Here is a 22,533-nt window from a genome sequence, read left to right as displayed (position 1 = left end):
GGGCCACAATGTCCCTCTCCATTGCCAAGAGCTCACTCCTGGTGGTGTTGCAGCTGCTGGCTGGGCTGGGGCCGAGGAGGAGGAGCCTCCCCTGGCTGACTGGAGTGTCACACACAATGCTCCCAGGATGACATCTGTAAAGGGACTGCTACATCAGACAGCAACACATCTTCCGTCCCAAGCATCAATTTATCTTGCACGAGGGAAAACATGGGAGAAGGCCTTTATTTTAGGGTAACAGTGTAGTTCACCGATACCGTAAACGAACGCAAGGTAGCTGGACTCGATCACACCTTTTATTCACGTAGGTAGCATTGAAACACACTACACCTAGGGGTGACAATTTCCACAATGAGCATTCAATCCAAGCCATTCTCCACCCAGCCACCCATACCACCTCCCATCAGACCCAAAGAAACACAGCAAATGCGAGTGACCATCATTTGAAACCACAGGTGACGCTTGTCTCTAGCTTCCAAGCTGTTACACTGCCGCATGGACTGCACCAAGTTTTTCTGCTTTCAGTGCTGCTGGGTTAGACTGCAGCATTTTTTAACCACATCAACGCTTTGTACTGTGCCCTGCTTCCAAGAGGACAGAGGAAAAAAGTGTGAACACTGCCCCCAGGAGGAATATGCAGGCAGGAAGTCAGGTACACCAGAGGTCTACCTGGTGCTCAATAAAAACAAAGGCTAAGAAGCAATACCTCATGCAAGTGAACCGGTCATGGGAAGCCGGGCAGAAATTTGATAGAATAAAAGGAACTTTCAGGGGGTCAATGTTTGTTTGCAAACTGAAATGTTCAGTTCAAGCTTGTAGCGCAATAGCCGATCATGTTGTTATGTGTGTCCACGACTGTGTGTGTTAATCAGCCTGTTTTTCCCCAGCGTGATGAAATGACTCTGACCTATAAAAGCAAGAAGTCGTTTTGCTGAGAAGAACCTTTCTTACTTTAAAAAAAAATGGATACAAACTATGAGATTTAGTAAACACTAAACAATATTTGGAGTCAATTTGGGACTCCCTGGAGAGAACTGAGCTAGGGCAATAAATATAAGGAATGATTTTTACAGCTGAAGTGACTTGTGATGGCCTGTGTGTGGCCAGGCTGCTCTGAACAACAGACCAACAGCCACTGTGCCGAGTGCAGTCACAATATCTTAAGTTATGCTGCAATGAATTCCTTCTAATTTCAAACACCAAGCTGCCACAGGGAAGGAAAGTCCTCTCCAGAACATGTGCCCATTCCCTGTCCATACCTTACTGTGCTTCACAGCTACAAAGACTTCAGTAGGGGTGTAGGGGTGGAGAAGCTAGAAAGAGACGGATTGCTCACTAGAGGAAATTGCTGGTGGATTTAGTGCTGGGGAAAAGCGGAGTCAGGAGTCAAGCTGTATCCCAAATGTCTACCACGCCACCCATGGTATCACCTGTCTCGAGGCCCTGATCCTACAATCCATAAGCACACATCCATAATCCTGGTAAGCGAGGTGGCCCTGGACAGCACTGAAAGGCAGCCACTACCTAGCATGTGCACAGCCACACACGAGCAGGACTGTGCGTCTGCTGGGCAAGTCCAGCCTAGTGGTTCCCTTTGGTCGACTTCTTCTTCTTCGACTCCTCTCTCTGCTTCTGCTTCTTCCTCTTGCCACCTTCTTTGAACCCTAAGGAAACACGGCTTGTGAAACACTGCCACAAGAGGCAGGCGGTCGCCAGTACCTCCCCACATTAAAACAAAAGCAACAAACACTGCTTTCCTCGGTGCACATCCTGCCTCAGTAGAAACGGCACGCCAAACCTTTGTCATTGCTCAGAGAACATCACAAGCACACAGGGTGGGAGGTGTGCACCCCGCAGCCGGGCCAGGAGGCCGGCGCTGTCAGGACAAGGCCTTCCCCTGTCCTCAGCCTCAGAGCTTGACCTGTTTGTTCTGTCACCAACCTGCTCAAGTCCCCACCCTGCCTCTGAGCTCCCTGCAGCTCTGCAAACCCCTCTGCCAGGATGCCCTGCTGTGGTGGGTCATTCTCGTGGCTCAGTAGCCATCCATGAGAGAGTGCCTCTCGCTCTCCCTGGGCTGTGTGCTTAAAGACAACAACCGCATGATCAACTCACCCAGCCAAAACCAAGGAGATGCTCACCCTCTGGACAGAGTTCCACTTTCAGCTCTACAACAGGTGCCTTACACCCAGCCCACACCAGGGTGGCTTGGGAGGGGCTTGGGGCTGAATCTGGGCCTCCTCCAGAGGTATGAAGGTTCCCATGCCAGTGGCCACTCAGAACACGCAGCAGGGACACACGTCTGAGTGCACAGTTAGTCTCCTTAGGAGACAGGTGCCGGGCAGCAGGAGCTACGAGTGGGCTCAGCACAACCTCCAGCTGCAGCCCAGGACACAGTCCTGGCACTCAAGGCAAGCAGCTCTCTCCTAAAACACTGAAGTTAAACGGCCCGTTCATTCTTTCATTCATCATCTTTTTCATACTGAATACTTTAAATTTCCCTTTCTGAAGGTCACATGTTCTAGAGAGGTCACAAATGCAAAACAACGCAGAGCCTTCTTCCAAGTTTCCGTTTCGTGAACTGTTGGTTCCACCTAAGTGCCTCAGCCCTCTCCAAAGTGCACAACAGGTTTTAGAGGAGGTCAGTAGTCCAAGGTCATAGCACAGCCAAGAAAAAGACAGGCTGAAGAGACAGCTCAGTTTGCAGTTTTAGTCCCAGTGCTGTACTGTGCAGCGGTTTCCCAGATGCTCCCTAAAGAGGCTTTCTCCCCTCTTGGCAGGAAGGTTCAAGCAGGGCTCCCTACACCAGGGTACTCTTCTAAGTCCTCACAGCACCAGGCCAGCTAGCAGCAAGGAAAGCACCAGGGTAGGGTGCACAAGAACACAGCCTGCCATGCCTGCTCCAGAAGAGGGAATCCACCAGTTCCCCAGTTCATGACCTTGCCACGATCACAAAATGGCATAGCAATGCGATCAAGAACGGCTTTACAGTCCTTGCTAAAAACTCCTCCTCTCCGCAGATGCCTCTGCAGTGGCCAGGAGGACCCACAGCAATCAACCACAGAGGGCATGGATGCTCCAGGCCGGGCACACCTGGACTCCTTACTCTGGGGACACGGGAAATGACACAGTGCCTTTCCAATAGTTCACACCATCCTTTGTTCAAAGGGAAGTACTACACACCACTCTCTTCTGCACTTCGTCACATGACCTTTCCTAAACCCTCAGAGCACTCAGGACCAGGAGTGGACCCCATCCTGGGGAAGCTCTGCGAGCGTACTGTGCAGGACAGACTTTCTGGATGCCACTGCAGAACAGCTGGGCGCCCCTAGCTCTGGCGACACCTGCCTGAGGGTAGGCTCTTTCTGTCACCCCGTTCCTGCTCTCAACCCCGGGAATGCTCAGCTCCCACTGAGACCGAAAAGGGACTTAAGGAACCAGTCCTTAGACAGCTCTGGGACAGCAAAGGTAGGCCAGCTCAGAGTGCCACACCTGGGCCGCCCTGACACAGCACCAGCAGCCTGCTCCACAGCCCCATGGCTGCACACACCCCACGGGCCACAGCGACCTTGGCACTTCACAGACACCAATTTTCTGAGGAACTTACTCAGAGACCAGGGCAAGAGGGGAGAGCAGAGCCTCCACTTCTGCTGTCACTGTGTACAGCAGGGTAAGCTCTGCTGGGCACCTGGCTGGCTGGGCCCTGCTCTGCCTCCAAATGAAGTAGATGCAGAGGCAGACATGGCTGTAGCACAAGAGCCCAAGTGACAGCTCTCATCCCCCAGATTACGGGAGGAGGAGTGCTGAGGTGCACTCAGACAACACACTTGTGCATGTCACCGAACACAGGGATCCCACTTTAATCGTGGCAAGCTTTGCGTGGAGGAGCTCCGAGGGGAGCACAGGCTCAGGCACCACTCCACCTACATTTCCACCCCAGGGCCTGGTGCCTGTCCCTGCCCCCCCGCCGCTCAGGTAAGGATGCAGCAGCACAGGCTTGATTTCTGTCCTCTCTGTGCTGGCTATGGGGGTGGATCGCATGGGGGACGCTCCACACCAGGTCCCCTCTGCACACCTGCTGAACTCATGGGGGCATCCCAGCCGCCAGGGACCCGAGGCCTGTCCTGCTCCTCGTCGTCCTCCAGCACGTAGTGGGGCACGGACCTAGCCACCGGGGCGGGCCGGGGTGGCTTCAGCGGGCGGGAGCTGGAAGGCTGGGCTGGCAAGGCATGCTGGCCTCTCCGCATGCGCTCCTCAGCAAGGGCGTCCTCATCAGCCACACCTGAAAGGACATCATGGAGAGAGCCGTGAGCACCGTCCAGGAGGGTAGCTCTGGAGAAAGCATCCGGAGGAGGAGTCCTGATCTGCTCCTCCCGAGGCACTGCTGGGGCCTGGGCTTCATCTTTAGCAGGGAAAAAAAACAGCCAGGAGAAAACCAAGCCCATTCAGCCTGCTAAATTTAATGAGTGTCACCCTGCCCACCCTGCAGGGCATATCCATAACTTCCGAGGGCAAGAGCAGGCTCACACTACAGAAGCCGGCCAGCTACCCGCCCTCACAAGGGTTCTCCGAGCCAACCTGCTGCGTGGTGCGCCCCAGAAGGCAGCAGACCCTATCACGGGGACCCAGGAGGGAACAGGTGTGCTGTGGGAGGTAGTCCTGTGAGCCTGGCGCTCTGTCACGGGAGGACTCCCAGCTGGGCCAGGCCTGCACCCAACACATGGCACATGCCACGGCTGCTCTTTCCAGTCTTTGGAAAAACAAATACAAGTTTTGCACACTGGATAGGTACTAGGAATGAAATACAAAGGTGATGATTACAAAAGGGTTTCACCTGAACTGCCAGGATGGTTTGAAGGCAGTCAGATACAGAACTTATCCCCAGGTGTGAGCCAAAGGTGGTGGGATGCCCATCCCTCCATACCCTCTTTTCCTCTATCTCCTCCTAATGAGCAGCAGTCATTCAGCACCTTCCAGACACGTCAGCTAGAGCCCAAAGCAAGAGAAGTGAAAGAGCCACTTTCCCTTGCAAGGTAAACTGAGGCAGACAACCATCCTGTACTCTGGCCTTCTCTTCATCCCTGCTATCCCAACCAAGAGTGAGTGTTACTCACTGAAACGCAGGAAGAAATGCATGCAGGTGAAGGAGTTTTATAGCAGTACTTGTCTGCACCCCACTTGTGAGGACCTGGAACCAAGCCCCCAATCGGCTCCCCTCAAGGCACCAGCCCTGGAGAGCTCAGCTGACCTCACCCTCCAGCAGAGACCTGGGGTAACCAACCACCTGGGCCGAGGTCCATGGCTCGCAGCTCAGCTGCCCACTGCCTCCTGGGTCAAGTGTCCACTGGGCAGCAGTTTCGTGCCTCATTTTCCCCAGCAAGCCCTGCCTCCAATACTTTGGATCCACTGAACCCTGCACCCAAAGGCGAGTTAGGAAGACAGTGCAAGTGGCCGACATCACCATCTCATGGCTCCCAACAGCCTGCAGATGGGCTAGCCTGCTGCACAAACCTGGACTCTAGGGGTTCCCCTGAAAACAGGCAGGCACGTGGATGTGCCCAAGACCTGAGACCCGATGGCTACAGATCCAAGGGGAAAACTACCGCAGTACCCTGGGAGTTGGCACCACTGCAGGACAGCCCCTTTATCACCCTGCCAACTGGAGGTCCTGCTGGAGGACAGCGGCAGGCAGGGTGGGCTTGAAGCAGGCCCCGGGGAGCGGGGGGGATCAGGGCATGGCACCACCCCACAAAGTCTGTGAAGGGCACAGGCAGCAACAAACAAGTTCCTCAGCCTGTAAATCTGTTCCCAACTGTTCGGAGCCCTGAGGACATGAGATACATGGAGAAGTCACTGCCACATGCAGGTGTTGCACTGGAAGGTCAGGGAATGGAACCACATCTGCTCACTTGGCCACATCCTAGGGCTCATGGGGCTCTGGGATGCAACTCCACCTGCCTAGTGGCACCACATGGCCAGCAGTCACCAGGAGATGCAGGAGAGTGAGCATGCAATTCGGGCCCATGGGTCTGTAAGAGCAAGAAGTCAGGTGCTAACTCTGGACCTTCTGAGGTCAGGCCTGCCAAGCTGCTGGACAGAACTGCCCCCAAGTCTGATCCAACATTCAGAAAGCACACTTTTCAACTGAAGTGACGTGAGACAAAAGCATGGCTTCAGGTATATGGCCCCCCACACTCCCTGCTGTATCCTGGCCTCCCCTCACTTTACTTACCTCCACAGCTGCCAGCTCAGTCCCTGGCAAGCCCAGCACCAAGCCTTCCCTTCCTCCTCCGAGCACGAGCACTGACAGGGATGGGGCCTCCACCATGTGGTTCAGGGCGTGCTCTCCAATCACCTGCACACCTGTCTGCACCTGTAGCTGCAGTGAGGCAACAGGTGCGACCACAGCAGCCCCACTCCAAGTGTTCATCCCCACAGACCCAGTCACTGGTCATCAGGGGCCTAGTATACAAGTTAAAATGCCCGAGATTTTTGCATTTAAGAATGTCACTTGTCAAAAAAAAAAAAAAGAATGTCACTTGTCGACTGTGAAGAGCAATCTGGCTCTGGAAGGTCAGCTTGCCCACCAGGGTCCTGAGGCCTCACCTACCAACTCTACTTAGGTCAGGTTACAGCAACTCCCACTTTCAGAGCTGTGTGCTACATGCTAAGAGCTCCGTGTTCATGGCTTGTCTAGAAACTGTCCCCAAAACACACCGAGAACAGACACATTCTGTGTTGAATGTTACTGTCACCACTGCATGTGCCACCCTCATGTGCAGGGGTGTCGGGAACACCTGCAGGCCAATACTCAGAACCCAGGAGACCAGTGTACCCTCGGAGGGGCCCAGGATGGACAGCCACCTCAGAGACTGCAGCCCCACCATGAAGCCTCTGTACCCCACCCACCCTCTCTGGAACAGCAGCTGCCCCTGCTCCAGCATACCTGCTTCCAAGTGCAGCTCTTCCTTCCCTGGCCCCTACATCAGGAAGGGCCAAGGAGGGGGAGGAGACAGCACAAGGGCCATTCTGCCTGGAAGTCTCTATGGTAAGACATGAGCTCATCGGCTCACCTAGAGCTTATAACCTGAGTGGGTCAGTGGGCTTCTGTGCCCCAACCCCACCAGACCACGTCTCTGCCCCAAGGAGAACAGAGCACCCTCTAATCAGCGAGGACCAAAGCCCTGATGCGATGCCACAAGGTCCTCAAAACCTGTGTCTGAAAAGTGACTGGGGAAGGAAATAGGGGGTAGGACATTGCTGGGCACAGTGGCACACCCCTACAATCTCCCCAACTAGGGAGGCACATTCACGATGGGGCTATAATTCGTATGGTCTTGTTGCCAGGCAGCCCTGAACCACCAGTGGTACGTGCATGACTGTCCCATGCCACCCCGATGGGTCAGTCAGCCATGTAATACTACCAGTGGTTCAAGCCAGCAGGAACGCATTAACACTACCCCAGGCAACTTAGTGAGACCCTGTCTCAAAATAAACTTTTAGAGGGCCACGGACTTAGCTCAGTGGCACCGCGCCTGCCTCCCAAGCACAAGGTACTGAGTTCAATCCCCAATACCCCAAAATAAATAAATTTATTTATTAATTTGTTTGTTTATTTAGAAAGGGCTGTCAATACAACTCAGTGGTATAGCTTCCCAGGTTCAATCCCCAGTACTGTATGGATGAATCATTTCTCTCCTACATTCTCAGTGGGTGCTTCTGGAAAGGAAGCATTCAGTAAGCCTCTTATTCCCACTATACACTGCCTGAAGGTGTCAGAATGCCACCACCCCAACAATGGAGGGACCTACTGAGATGTATACCCCAGAAATACACCCCATGTCCACGTAATCCTGCTGCTGGTTTCAGCACTATGGTCTCCAGAAGTCCCAGGGATGCCCAGAACAGGCTCAACCAGGGAGGACAACATCTAACCAGGCCTTTGAGCCCCTGAGCCTGCCTCTGCCACTCCCCTCTCCCGTCAGGGAGGAAGCCGGTGCTGAGGACGCTAGATAAACAACACACTGCAGAGGGGCTTGTGGAGCGGAGAGCCAGACTCCAGCACCACCACCCTCTGTGCAGCAGCTCCTGAGGAACCCACCAGGTTCCACACCAAAGGCATCACTGGGCAGCAGAACCCCAGACAGCCCTGGGCACCAGTTTCTTCCAATCATCCAGCTTTAAACTTTCAGCTTGAAGCCTCCCAAGCATGCAGCACTTCTGGGCTTCATCCCCAGGCTCTCCATCTGTGGGGTCCCCAATAGCACCACTCCCTGTGACCTAGAGGTTGGCTAGGCCTGATGCCAGCCAAGTGCAACCCAAACCTGTAACCCCAAGGACGTGCCTGTCCTCCTGTGGTGGGGAAGGGCTCAAAACCACACAAAGACAGGACGGGAATGTAGCTCAGTGACATCTTGCCTGACTGGCAATCGAAAAGTCCTGAATTTAATCTCCGGTACTGAAGAAAAAAACAAAACAAAACCAACAACAACAACAAACACAGACACAGGTCCAATTCACACTCACAGATGACCTTCACACCTGCGCCATTCATCCAAACCCTGGGAAGAAGGAGGGTGCCAACCAGCTTCAGGAGCCAGGCAGTACCTTTCTGCTGCATGAGCACGAAACCCACTTGGTACCCAGTTCAGACAGAAGCTGCCTTCTAACGACGGCCCTGCAGGGTGAACAAACAGAGCAGGGAAAGGGGGATGTGGGCAGCATTCCTGCCCCTGGTGTGTAGCAGTGAGAGAAAGAGGAGTTACAGAAAGCCCGGAGAAGACAGGGGCATCAGCATACCTGGACACTGCTGCAGGACAGACCAGCTCTGCAGAGAGGACACAAAAATCTACCTCACCCAAGTTATGAGATCTGACTCTGACAAGAGTAAATGGCCCAGACATGGTGGTGCACATTTGTAATCTAGCACTCAGGAGGCTAAGGCAGGAGGATGGTGAACCCAAGGCCAACATGGACGCCACAGGGAGTTCGAGCCCAACCTGCACTACACAAAAGAACCTGTCTCAAAATAGGAAAACAATCCAGGTAACAAGTAAAAGTTGCTTACATGCATTATAGCCCACCACAGTGCTGTGGAGGGCAACCTGTGATGAGAGAACACACTGTGTACTGACTTCCCCATCGCCAGCCTCGCTTCCCAGAATCAAAAACAGTTCCCCCTCACCTCAACTGCAAAACCACAAAGAGGGGGGCCGGGGATTTAGCTCAGTGGTTCCGTGGCCTGCCTCGAAAGTGCAAGGTCCCAAGTTTGATCCCCGGTACCAAAAAAAAAAAAAAAAAAACCCACAAAGAGGGTTCTAAACCTTCCTGCTTCCCTCAACACCCAGGTCCACGGGGTCACAGCTATACACAGGCTAAGGGACACTCTTCCTCCAGAAAGAGCCTGAGTGCCCTACAGACAGCACATCCCCTGTCTGTCTCCAATGACACCATGGCTCCAGTAGATAGCCGCCTCCTAGGTCCTGGCAGCCTACCCCGAGGAGGGCACTCAGACCAGGACTACCAGAGGACAGCATCAATGGCCATATGAGAAGGATCCAGGCACTGCTCACCTGGTGCAGAGCAACGCCAGAAAGAGACCTAAATAGTGACTGCATCCAGGTGTGTACACCCTGCTGAGCATCCCCAGGCTCCCTTCCCTTCAATTCACCTTGCAAAGAAACTGAAAAAGGCAAAGCCAACTATATTAAAAACCGAAATGCACTTGTATAGCTCAGCACAACAGACACCTGAGAAAAACTACTTCAAATCTTCAAGCAGAGGTTTGTTTTGGCTCCCAGTCTAGGAGGCTTCAGTCCATGGCTCCACTGCTTCAGACCTGAGTCAGGGTCCAAAGTCTCAGAAGGGGAGGGGGAGGGGGAGGAGAGCTGCTCACCTCCAGGCAGCCAAAGAGCAGGAGCGCAGAGGGGAAGGGGCACGGCCCAGGTACAGCCCCCAAGGCACAATCCTGCCTTTAACCAAAGCCCACCAGTTCCCACTACCTGTGAGACTTACTTCCCCAGAGCTCACTAGCTGGCAACCAAGCCAACACAGCAAGCCCTTGGGGGAGGTTTTAGATGACCGTAACCACACCTAAGGTACAATTACTGCACATTTCCTGCAACTGAACAAGAACTTCAAGAGCCTCACTATAAATTTAACAAATGCAACACTCCCAGCATAATACGTAAAAACCAAGGAAACCATCTGAGAATGAGACAGAGAAGCACGGCTTCCCTTCATGGCATGGTGTCACCAGGGGGGAAGGAGACGCATGGCAGGCTTGTGAGGTCCGGGCCTTTGCAAATCCCTGGGACCCTGGGACCTGCACCATTCCCAAAACAGCACTTGACTTCGACACCAACACACTCAAACTTCCTCAGGAGTAAATGCAACCCCTCACCGGGGGCCACAGGCTCCTCTCGGCACAGCCTACAGCTCTCCAGATCAAACCAAAGCAAGCATGGGCAGCCCCCTCATCACAGCCGCCCACACCGTGTCCTAGTCAGAAAGCACCCCACTTCTGCATGTCCCCCTTTCTGAACTTCCCATGTGATGCCACAGCTACTGCATCACTCCTCTTCAGAAATACAACAGGAACTCTTCAAACAATTTTGGCTTAACAATTTGTTTTTTTTGTTTTGTTTTGTTTTTTTGCTTTAATTCTTTTATCGGTACATTTTAGGTATACAATACATTTCCATTTATCACTGGGTGCCTGTACCTGAACATGATGTATCTTGGTCCTTATTTTTTCCCCATTACCTGTGCGCCCTTCACCCCTAAACCCTTCCCTATTTCCATAGACTTTTGTTTCCATTTTTTTTTCTTTTCTCATAATTTTTCCTTTCCATTCTTTCCTTTCCCCATCTCCCCCCACCACCCCTACCCCTTTGGACCTTTTCCTATTTCAAAGTATCAATTGTTAGTTATTAATCCTTTTAATCCTTATTTACACTCTCAGTTTCTCACACTAGAGACACTATTCGGTATTTACACATGTGTGTCCTATTTATTTCACTTAAGAGGATGGCCTCAATATGCATCCATTTAGCTATAAATGACTCTAGTTTCTCGTTCTTTATGGCTGAGTAGTACTCCATTTTATAAAAAAACCACATCTTCTTTATCCAGTTTCCAGTTGATGGGCACTTGGGCTGTTTCCAAGCTTTAGCTATTACAAACTATGCCGCTATAAACATGATTGCACATATATCACTGTGGTATGATTCTTTTAATTCTTTTGGGAAAATACCCAGCAGGGGAATAGCTGGGTCAAATGGGACCTCCAGCCCAACAATTTGTATTATTAAGAAATTACGCATCCACTGTTCAAGAAAACCTCACTGATTCTATAATGTAGATAATTTATTATTTTAGTACAATTTCTGCTGATACAAACTTTCCCCTTTTTAGAGGATGCAGGTGTTTTTGTTGTATTTTTGGTGCTGGGGATGGAAGCCAGAGCCCTGCATATGCTAACTGCACACTCCACCAGTAAGCACTATGTATATATTAACTATTACTACTTATAAATTACTAAAACAAAGATTAGGTTACAAGAGTTCAAGTTTCTGGGCCGGGGATTTAGCTCAGTGGTTCTGCCGCCTGCCTCGCAAGCGCAAGGACCCAAGTTCAATCCCTGGTACCAAAAAAAGTAATAATAATAAGAGTTCAAGTTTCTTTTCCATTTGGGAAACTAAAAATACCCAAAAAGCATTCTGCCTTATAAACCAAGTTCAATGAAAAAAAAAGAACAGAAAGACACAGGATCTGCCAGAGTCTCTGAGCCAAGCACTGAGATAATCTGGAAGCCATCACAGGAACGTGTGGCAGCTGCTACATGCACATGATCTTCACACTGGGGGCTTGGGATTCCAGGCTGATAGTATGCAAAAAAGGACTTCCACAGATAAACACCACCAAAGGCCTCTGCTAGGGACGCTCCTTTTATTCTCTTTGGGGTCAAGAGAAGGACCTGTCCTATACTCAGATCATGAATCCCACTCTGTTGGCCTGTGACACACACATCCAAACTGCCTGCTGGCCCATCCAACACCACACCTGAAACACGAAAGGTACCAAGGGCCACCTTGCTCCCATGTTCACCACAGGTGATACAAGGGGATACAAAGGAAATGCTCTTCACTTCCCCTGTGCACACACACAAGACAGACCTCAGAGGTGGGCACAGGCACAGGGCGCTATCTACAGGGCTGGAGAAAGCAGAGCAGGAAGGAGGAGGGATGCAAATAGGAGGCCAAAGCCAAGGACCTGAACACTTGAAACAGGAGTAAATGACCAGAAAGGCATGAGCAAGTGTGGGCAAGTTCTCTACCACTGACAACAGCTCCAGTCCCTTACAAGTAATATTTGGTACTATAGGGGATTGAATGTAGGGGTGCTCTCCCCATCCCTTTTGATTATTGTGAGACAGTCTTGCTAAATTGCCCAGGTTGGCCTCAAACTTGTGATATTCCTGCCTCAGCCTCTCCAAATAGCTAGAATTACAGGCATGCACTACTATACCCAGCCTTTGATTTAATTTTTGATGGCGGCTTATTAAGAGTGGCCTCTGGGAGCTGAGTCATAAAGGCAGATTACCAAATACTGTGACAGGAAAGAAGGCAACAGCTGATTACAAGAAGGGAAAGCTCACTGGCTCTGGCTGGAAGCCGTGCATCAATCCAAGAAGCACAGGGGACAAAGACACACAGCAGACAAGGACGCTAAAGATTCCTGGGAGCCCCCTCCGGCAACACATCTTAGCAGGTGAATGGCTGGGTCTCCCCAGAGGCCCGCAGGTAGGGTCTACAACTCACAGGGCTTCAGGAAAACACCCAGTGCGCACAGGAGTGCAGGCCGGTGTTGTTGATCACCACAGACACAGAACCTCAGTGCTGCCCCTCAGCATCCCAGGCCTACTGGAAACATGCAGCCAGATGCTGCCCCAGCAAGCTCAGCAGCACAGGGACCAGGCTCTGCTTCACCCCACCACCAGCACAGGGTCACAATGGGGGCTGCCCGACAGAGCTGGGTGCAGGGGCAGGAGGGGGGTGCAGCCCCTTGGCACTGAACTATCTGAAGCCCTAGCCTCAGGGATCTGAGCTGGGACTCCCTCCCCAGACATGATCCCCAAAAGAGGTCCCAGCACAGTGAAGTAGAAAGCCACCACTGCAGGCTGAGTCTCAAGTCTCTGCTAACAATGTGAGGCCACCAAGCCTTTCTTGCTGAAGAGCAAGGGGTGTGGAGAACACTGACAATACTGGGCCCTAGGCAAGGGAGATCAAGTGGCTCCTGAACCCCTACAAGAACACTTGGGAGCTACGCATCCCCAGCTTAGGGAGGCTGAAACAGCAGGATCACACATTCAAGGCCACCCTGGGAACTTAGCAAGACCCAGTCTTAAAATTGTAAAGTGGGACCAGGTGTGGTGATCCATGCCTGTAATCCCAGCACTCAGGAGCCTGAGGCAGTAGGATCACTGGGAGTTTGAGGCCAACGTGGGCTACATAGTGAGTTAAAGACCAGCCTGAACTGCATCAGAAGACCCTGTCTCAAAAAAAAAAAGTTTTTTTTTGTAAAGAGGACTGGGGATGTAGCCCAATGGTTGAGTGTTTGCCTTCACGCAAGGCTTGGGTTCAATCCCCAGTACAGCAATGAAAACAAAACAAAAAGTGGCTGTGGCCAGGGGCAGGGCCTCCACAGAGGATAGTGGGGAAGGGGACACTGGCGTTTGCTGGAGAGTAAGTAAAGCCATATGGAGAATGTCAGTGCAACTACTGTTTCAGGAGGGACTGGTAGAACAGGTAAACACTACCCCCCAGACAGAACAAATGCAGAGAACAAGACAAACCACAAACTGACCCCAACCTCACAGATGGAATCCATTAAAATATCAACTAGGGCTGAAATCAGAGTTCAGTGGTGAAGAGATCATGACACCACATAAACAAACACGAATTAAGCCTTAACAAATCAGTTATGGAAATAAAAAGTATCTTAAGATTATATAAATCCAGGGGCCGGGCATTTAGCTTAGTGGTTCCACAGCCTGCCCCGCAAGTGGAGGGACCTGAGTTTGATCCCCAGTACCAAAAAAAAAAAAGGATTATAAATCCACAATGGCCCACAATCCACAATGGTTAGCTTCACAATCTTTTCACTTCCCAGTGCTGGGAAATGACATGGGCTAGGGAGAAACCACACTTTAATTGTGACTCTGGATCTTTTCCTGGCTGGGGACAGGCAGCATGATCCTTTTTTGAGTTCTCTGATTGTAAAGCTAACAGCCCACACACTACACCATGCTGTGTTGCTGAGCCAGGTACTATAAGAAACTTGACTTTATGGTACCTTTTAACTTAACAAGGGGGATATCAGCAGGGAACCTCACCCTCGGTTCACACCAGTAAGTAGGACATGTAACACAACAGATTACCTTAAAGGCAAGCAGTAGCTAATTCTGAGTAGGGACATGAGGATGGCTCCTAACCTCTCCAAAGACCCAGACCTGCTCCTGGGCAACCTAAAATCTGATGCACAATTACCATCAAAAAGAATTGACAAGTGGCCAGGGATTTAGCTCAGTGGTTCCGCTGCCGGACTCGAAAGCGTAAGGACCTGAGTTCGATCCCTGGTACCAAAAAAAAGAATCTGACATCCACTTCTATTTTTCTTTCCAACAGGAAAACAAAGATGGAAAAACGGGATTGGTATTTTTAATAAATATAAAGCAAGAGACTTCTAGTCCTACACACAATCTTTTTCAGAAACCAACAGCAGAGTAACACAGTAAAGTACTAAAACCAGTCTACTGGAAAATAAAGACAAAAATGCTTGCTATCAATATTAATGATAAGAAAACAAAGGAGAAAATCTGTACAAAGAGTACAGAAAGTGACTGGCTTTGTAAAGGGAATTTTCTCCTGGCTACCTGTAATAACCAGGTCCCCTGGACACAGCAACACCATTAAGAAGCATGCACAGTGATAGATAAACAGCTCTCCAGTCTCACAGCTCTGTGTAAAGTAAGATTCAAGGGAAAGAGCGAGAAAGGGCTGGAGATGCAGGCCTGTGGAAGTGCACTTGTCTGGCATGGGTGAGGGCCCTAGGTTCCATCCCCATCGTGGACAGAACACGCGTCTGCCACGTTGTCCCTAGGTATCAATGTCTCCCCCAAAGTAATCTGTTATTTTCAAGCAAGGGGCGCACCCTTGAGTTGATGGTACACTCCATCACAGAGTATAAGAACAGCCTCCAAGTGAGTCCACTCTTGCAGGTGACCCTGAACTGACGGGAGTGAAACACACAAAAACAAACCCAAAGGCAGAAGGCAGAGGACAAGAGCTGACAAGGGCTGTGGACAGCATACACTTAGTACAACGCTGGCAAGAGGTCTGGGAGAAAGCCGGATGTTTTCAACACCCACACAAAAGAACATGAAGACACAGAGGGAAAGCTTGGGAGGCCTCTGTAAGAGGGACGGCATTAAACCCCAGCTCCACAAGCTCCTGTGCACCCTAGTGCATCAGACTCACACAGCACAAGGCACAATGTGACAATCAACTGGAATCACGTGACTTCTAGGTGCTGACCAGACTGTTCATACGAACACTAAGTGGGGTTGGACCCAAGACAGGATGTTATTTTCTGAATGAGAGGGTATCAGGAAAGGAGGGTGGGCTCTACACGGGGTTCTCTAACAAGTATCCAACTCACCCAGATCAGAAAACCCCAAGTTAACTTAACACACAAATATTCTTGCACAAAAGCAAGAAAGCAAATATACAAGTAAATAAGTAGCCAAGTACAGTAGCACATAAGGATAAGATAATCCCATCACTCTGGGAAGCTGAGGCAAGAGGGTCTCATTTCAATCCCAGCCTGGGCAACTTAATGACTAGGTAAAACCCCATCTTAAAAAGAAAAAGTCCAGGGCCGGGGATTTAGCTCAGTGATTCCACTGCCTGCCTCGCAAGCACAAGGCCCCAAGTTTGATCCCCAGCACCAAAAAAAAAAAAAAAGTCTGAGGGTGTAGCTCAATGCCAATGCAAAGGTTTGTTCAATTTCCAGTAACAGTGCCCCACTCCCAAAACAGGGCAATAACCAGACATCTGATGCTCAATTATACTTCTCTTTATAAAAAAAGACTCCAAAATTGCAGCTGGTTCTAGTCTCTGGAATCAGTGGTCACTGATTTTGAGACACTAAGAGCTGGTGCAATCCTCCCTCATTTTGCCTCTGAAAACCAACTGTGGGTCAGACTGTAGCACCAAGGCGTACAACTCATGATGCAAATCCCTAGTAAAGCTCAGTACACTCAACAGCCAAGAACCAAGAAGCAACGCGAGTCCAAAGTCATGCAGCATACTGGAGGTGTAGCTCTACGGCAGACCAGGGTGAGGCCTAGGTTCCATCCCAGCAATGGAAAACAAAAGTCGCCCGTCGAACCTGAAAACTGGCTCTTCATAGTGTCCAAAACAAAGTGGCAGACTCAGACTGACTTTAAGGGCTCAGAAGACAGTGAGAGAGGAGTTCATCACAATTCCACCAAATGCAGCGTATTTATCATGCACCCAACATGCACGTACTGCCCACTTTAAAAAGGCCTCAAAGGGTCACAGAATCTCATGCCTATGAAAAACAAAAGTACAACTCAATTTCCTCTTCACCACACACTATCAAGCATTTGAACTGACTGAATATATCCTGTGCTTGAAAACCTCCAGAAATGGGTACACCTACCTCTATCTTGTCCCTGAGCCCGAGTAATACCAGCTAACCTCTTCACCAATGACAAGCAAGAGCAGAAACAGGAAGAATCAAGTACAAATTACTGCTGGGTCCTCTGAAAGTAGTTAAACTTACAGTGCTTAAAAGAAAAACAAGCCAGACACAGTGGCCTACACCTGTAATCTCAGCACTATCAGAGGCTGAGGCAGGAGGATCACCAAGTGCAAGCACAGCCAGGGCTACTTAGCAAGACTGTCTCAAGCTTTTAAGAATGTGGGGATTAAGGGGGTCCATTGCAGCAGTCAGGATGTACCTCAGTGCAAAGGCCCAAGGTTCAACCCCCCCAGTATCAGGGGGAAAAAAACACATGACAACAAAGACGAGATCCATGTTTCTGTAGTCCCTGAAAGATTAATGAAAGCTAGTAGGTAACCAGTACAGAGTAAGAGGAATTTTTAAGCTTTTGTAAGTAATTAATAAACAGAACTTGGGCCAGGGATTTAGCTCAGTGGTTCCGGTGCCTGCTTCGCAAGCGGAAGGACCTGAGTTCGATCCCCAGTACCAAAAACAAAACAAAACAAAAAAACAAAAAAAACCCAGAACTTTAAAGTGCTACAAAGATGATCATCCCACAATGCTCCTCAAACTTTACCACCCCACAAGGTGTCTTCACTTCAAGCTAACCATACAAACTTGTGAAACCTTCCCTTTGAAGTACTGTGGACCCTTGACTTACGAACTCAATCAGCTCCCAAGGGCTGGTTGCAACTCAAGTTGGCTGTAAGTCAATATACCTGAGATCTGGATGTTTGCCTGGGTACACACTATCGATAACAAGACACAGATGAATCTTCCCTTAACCTAATTAACCCAAGTTGTTTTTATGTCAGACCGGTCATAACTTGAGGGTCCACTGTACTCCCCAGAGGAAGATAAAACATAGTCAGTGCCAAAGTTTCTATCCTTCAAATTAGAACAGTAACTACTGAGCTTCCAAATTAAACCTGAAACCTTGGGAATCTTCGGGTTAAATTTTGTAAAGAGATATGGGGAATAACAAATATCACTGAACTGAAATCAAACCCAATGGGAGAAACCACAGGGAAGAGGAAAACTAAGCAGAGATGAGAAAACGCAGCCAGCACACATGCAGTCCTTGAGCCCAGGCCTCCTGTACCCTACACTGGAACAGAGTGTGAACCCATAGCTAGGCTGACCATAGGCTATGGGGCCTGGGCCATGGGCTGTGGGCTGAGTCAGTCTTCAGTGGGAGTGGGTGGAACAAAGCACCCCCAGGCACAAGCAGCTTTCAGCTTCGTATCAATCTACAATGATAACTTTAGAAACACAGACAGCAAAGAGTCTGTCAACTTTCCCAAGCTGCCATTTAAATCCTCTGCTGTTCATCCCAGGCACAGTGGTACCTTCCCTGCACAAAGCAGGGCCACGTCTCCTCCACATTGCTTTTATACGCTCGACTCAAAAGTTTCTGCAATGAACTCTGTGATCAGAAATCCAAGAAACCAGGCCTGAAAACAAGTTGTCTATTCTATAACTTGATGAGACAACATTCCATCAATGAGGACAACACAAAGGTGAGCATCCACCTGTGTGCTCCCCCAGAAGACCCAGCACCTTCTGCTCTAACACCCAGCCTAGTGCTTACTGCTGAAGCTACACCCAGCACTTGAGTCTGCAGCAGCAGCCAATGTGTTCAAACACCTGTGTGGAATCAAAGCTGTGGCAAAAAGCTAATATCCATGGGATAAACAAGACTGTCGTCATCCTCTTGTCTCCCCAGATGACAGCACAAGACTTCTCTATCAAATGGCTCACCCTCTCCATACAGGAAAAATATCAAACTCCTGAACCCTATACATTGCTGTTATCTGCTCCCGGGGCTCATTCAGAAATGACAAAGCAAGTATTATGCCAGCACACATGGCACAGGCTTTCTGGTGCTGAAGCTCTAGACATGAAACTAATGCCCACTGCCTCTACATGTGGCATGGTTGCACACCTAATACCCACCTCATCCAGGGGTGTGGGCAGCCTCACACTGGGCTCCTTCTAATGTGACAAGTCGCCATTTACTGCTGTCTTTACTCAGATTGTTTTAACTACCTCAGTTAATGTTTACTATGTTGTTTTCTTTTTAAAGGGCCTATGAGATTTTTTTTTAATGCTTTTTACTTGTTTTTAGAAGCAATTCACCAGGTTCTTTCAAAGACCCCATGGTACCATGAGAAATTCCCATGGGCACCCACCTGATAGGAGTCAGGGAAGAGTTTTATCCTGCTTGTTCCTAAAACAGGGGCAAGGGTACAGGATAAAGGGGACTCGCAAATACAATCAGCGTCCACTTTAATATTCTGTAAAATCCAGCTGAAATCCTAATAGCCAATGGTGATCATAAAAAATTTTAGAGATGAAAAAACAAAGAGCTTTATTTTTGCTGACTCCTTAATTATTCTGACTTTTACCATACATATTGTCCTTATGTGATCTTACATCAAATATTTTCAAGAAAACTAAACTTTTAAGAATGAAAATTTGTAAAACTGTTTCTTCCCTCCCCCACAGAAATGTTGTCATTCTAAATTGTTCAAAACAACTGCTAAATCATCATTTATAAATAAGCAAGTCTTCATATATTCTACATATAACTTACATTCAGCACACGCCTAAATGATAAAATGAAGCACTGATGAAGGGACACTAGAAGCCCAAGCACAAAATACACGACACAAGAAGACTGCAGATCCCACACCAGAAAGAATGCACCAACACATTCACATTTATTTTCTTCTTTTTTTTTAAGCAAATGACAAAGACCCAATTTACCAGCTTTTATACACCTAAGCTTAACATTACACATTTAAACATTGTCAAAACTTTACTAAGTTGCCAGCATCCATGCACAACTAGAAAACATCCTTAAATTTGTAATGAACCAGAATGTTATTACCATTAATGCATTAGTATCTTTCATTACTAAATACTGAAAAAAATGGAAATTATTTCTGTGGAGGACTCATCCTGGCAAAGTTAGCTTCACAGCAGGCGGACACTACTTGGCTCACATTTCAAACACAATGGAAAGCAGATCCATGCTGGTGTTAAGAGTACAATCTTGTCCTAGCGCTACTCAAGAGTCAAGGCTTACCTTGGATCACGTTTAATAAAAAAGCAAAGTGCATACAGAGATTACAACAATTTTAAAGACAAAAAATGGTCCTACTGTGTGGTCCCAACAATAAACTCAAAAGTCTATGACAAAGAGGGGCTCCGATGAGCTGTTTATAAATACTTTAGATTAGGTACAGTTATACTGAAAGTTGAGTTCGTTTGAAATCTTCAAAAAAATGTTCCTGTTAATCCTCAAATGGTGCTTGTTATAGTTTAACATTTCTGTGAAATGCGTGCGTTGAATTACTTGTTATCCAAGCGTAGCAGCTGCTCCTTACCATTTATCGTTAAGGACTTTAACTGTCCATCTTCTTCAACTTCTACTCTTTCTTGACCATTCTCGACAATTCTGTAGGACAGAATTTGTTTAGAAACCTCCTTTATAAAGTAAATACATATTTAAACATGAGAATTTTACATAGATATATATGAATTCATGTGGGTATTTTAAAGCATGTTACTGCTTTTTAAAAAAGCTACCCTTGCCAGGGATTTAGCTCAGTGGTCCCCCTGCCTGCCTCCCAAGCACAAGGGCCTGAGTTCGATCCCTCCTACCAAAAGAAAAAAGCCACCCAGGGCCCAGGATTTAGCTCAGTGGTACCACACCTGCCTGCCTCACAAGTGAAAGGTCCTTAGTTCGATTCCTGGTACCAAAAAGAAAAAGGAAAAAAAACCCACCCTATTTATAAAATCTTTCTCAAAATAGATTCACTCTGACAAAAGTAAGTTTTGTCCTGGTGACTGCTAAATATATGCAGAGATACTATTTTTTTAGTCGGAAGCCCGGAGATTTAGCTCAGTGGCACTCCACCTGCCTTGCAAGTGGCAAAGTCCTGAGTTCAATACCCAGCACCAAAAAGAAAAAAAAGAGAAAACATAGTTGGGGCCAGCAATATAGCTCAGTGGTAGAATGCCTGCATGGCACACACAAAGCCCTGGGTTTGATCTCCTTCCTGTACTGTAAATTTTAAAAGTAAAGATTTTACTATTAATGATTTTAAATTGTACCATTCCTATCAAAACTGCAGAAACTTATTATACAATTATTACATATTATAGATTATTTTTAATAAATTCACATTAAATATTTAAAAGGAGCTCACCACGCACAATGGCACAGGCCTGTAATCCCAGACACTCAGGAGGCAAGTTCAAGCCCAGTGAGAGCAATTTAGCAAGACCATGCCTCAAAAAAATTAAACAGGGGCCGGGGATTTAGCTCAGTGGTTCCACCGCCTGCCTCAAAAGCGCAAGGTTCCAGGTTCAATCCCCGGTACCACAAAAACAAAAACAAACAAACAAAAAAACAAAAAATAAATAAATAAATAAAATAAACAAACAAGGCTGGGGATGTAGCTCGGCAGCACACCACCTACCTGGCAAGTGCGAGGTCCTGAGTTCAATCCCCAGTTCAATCCCCAATATGTACGTATGTACATACATATGTACATACATACATACATACAAACAAACAAACAACAAAACAGCCAGGCATGGTGGTGCATGCCTGTAATCTCAGCACTCAGGAGGCTGAGGCAGGAGGATTGCCTCAAGTTTGAGGCCAGCCTGGGCTACATACTGAGTTCAAGACCCACCTGAACCATACAGTGAGACCTCGTCTCAAAAGAGGGGGGGGGGGGTTCATTATATAGTGTTCACAAGCTTAGTTGCAAACAAATAAAATACTTAAGCTAAAATAAGGGGGGGATATAGCTCAGTGGTAGAGTGCTTGCACAGTATGTGCAAAGCTAAAGGTTCAATACACACACACACACACACACACGCACGCACGCACACATGCACATACCCACACAGAGGCATACATGCCTGTAATCCTTGTACTCTGTGAGGCTGAGGCAGGCGGATCACTAGTTCAAGCCCAGCCTGGGCAACTCAGCCAGAACCTCTTTTTTATTGAAGAGAAAAGATGAAGCTCAGGGGTAGAGTACATGACTAGGATGCCCTAGGCCCAGGGTTTAATTCCAAGTCTCACACATACACACATACATAAACACACACACAAACACACACACACACACACACACTCACAAACACACCTCTGCCTATTTAATTTAGAGCTTAAGCATATATAGATAGCTTATACTTCCACTCTGGGGGAATAGGCAAAGTTAATTATGTCATCAATAACACATCATGACTTATTAAATACAAAATATATAATAAATGCCACTGTACCTCTTTGTGGTGATTTTTCTACCATTAACAATTTTAGTAGAAGTTGATACAGATTTGAAGTTACCCATCCCACTGCCGCCAAATGATGTGGATGAAAATGAAGTGAGGCCACCATGACCTAGGGAGCCAAATGAAGTAAATCCTACAAGAAAACAGAAAGGAAGGATGACTGGCAGCCAATACATCAAGTTCCAAATGAAGTGGTGGTGGACCAGTTATCTGATGTAAGGAAGCTCAGGAGGGCAAGGCCTGAGGGGAAACGCTGCAGGACCCAGGGGAAAGGAAAGCAGCTGTCTCAAGAGCCACTGGCCATCTGTTCACAGGACACGGGCAACACTGAGCAGTGACTCTCCCCTGCCCCTCCACTGGGTGCCCTGCAAGACTCTTCTGACACTCCACGTGCTCAAGACCTTCTGG

At 48.5% G+C, this 22,533-nt stretch overlaps 1 protein-coding gene across 1 annotated transcript in view; it reads right to left on the bottom strand.

Moving 5' to 3' along the window:
- Nucleotides 1-207: 207 nt before the first annotated feature.
- Dnajb6 (DnaJ heat shock protein family (Hsp40) member B6) overlaps nt 208-22,533 on the bottom strand; it is a 60,029-nt gene continuing 37,703 nt past the window's right edge. Inside the window, exons 7-10 of the mRNA XM_004860323.4 lie at nt 22,117-22,258; nt 20,199-20,269; nt 4,073-4,279; nt 208-1,664 (exon numbers count right to left, since the gene is read on the bottom strand). Of these exons, the coding sequence (XP_004860380.1) occupies nt 1,582-1,664; nt 4,073-4,279; nt 20,199-20,269; nt 22,117-22,258 (503 nt within the window). The 3' untranslated portion in view covers nt 208-1,581. The remainder of the gene's footprint in view (nt 1,665-4,072; nt 4,280-20,198; nt 20,270-22,116; nt 22,259-22,533) is intronic.

Source organism: Heterocephalus glaber, unplaced genomic scaffold (assembly GCF_053883595.1).
Source record: "Heterocephalus glaber isolate CG9 unplaced genomic scaffold, H.glaber_assembly_v1.0 deba00000818, whole genome shotgun sequence".
In the NCBI taxonomy this organism is placed as follows: Eukaryota; Metazoa; Chordata; class Mammalia; order Rodentia; family Bathyergidae; genus Heterocephalus; species Heterocephalus glaber.
The sequence above is the reverse complement of the archived record's forward strand: the minus strand, read 5'-3'. Positions and strand labels throughout refer to the sequence as shown.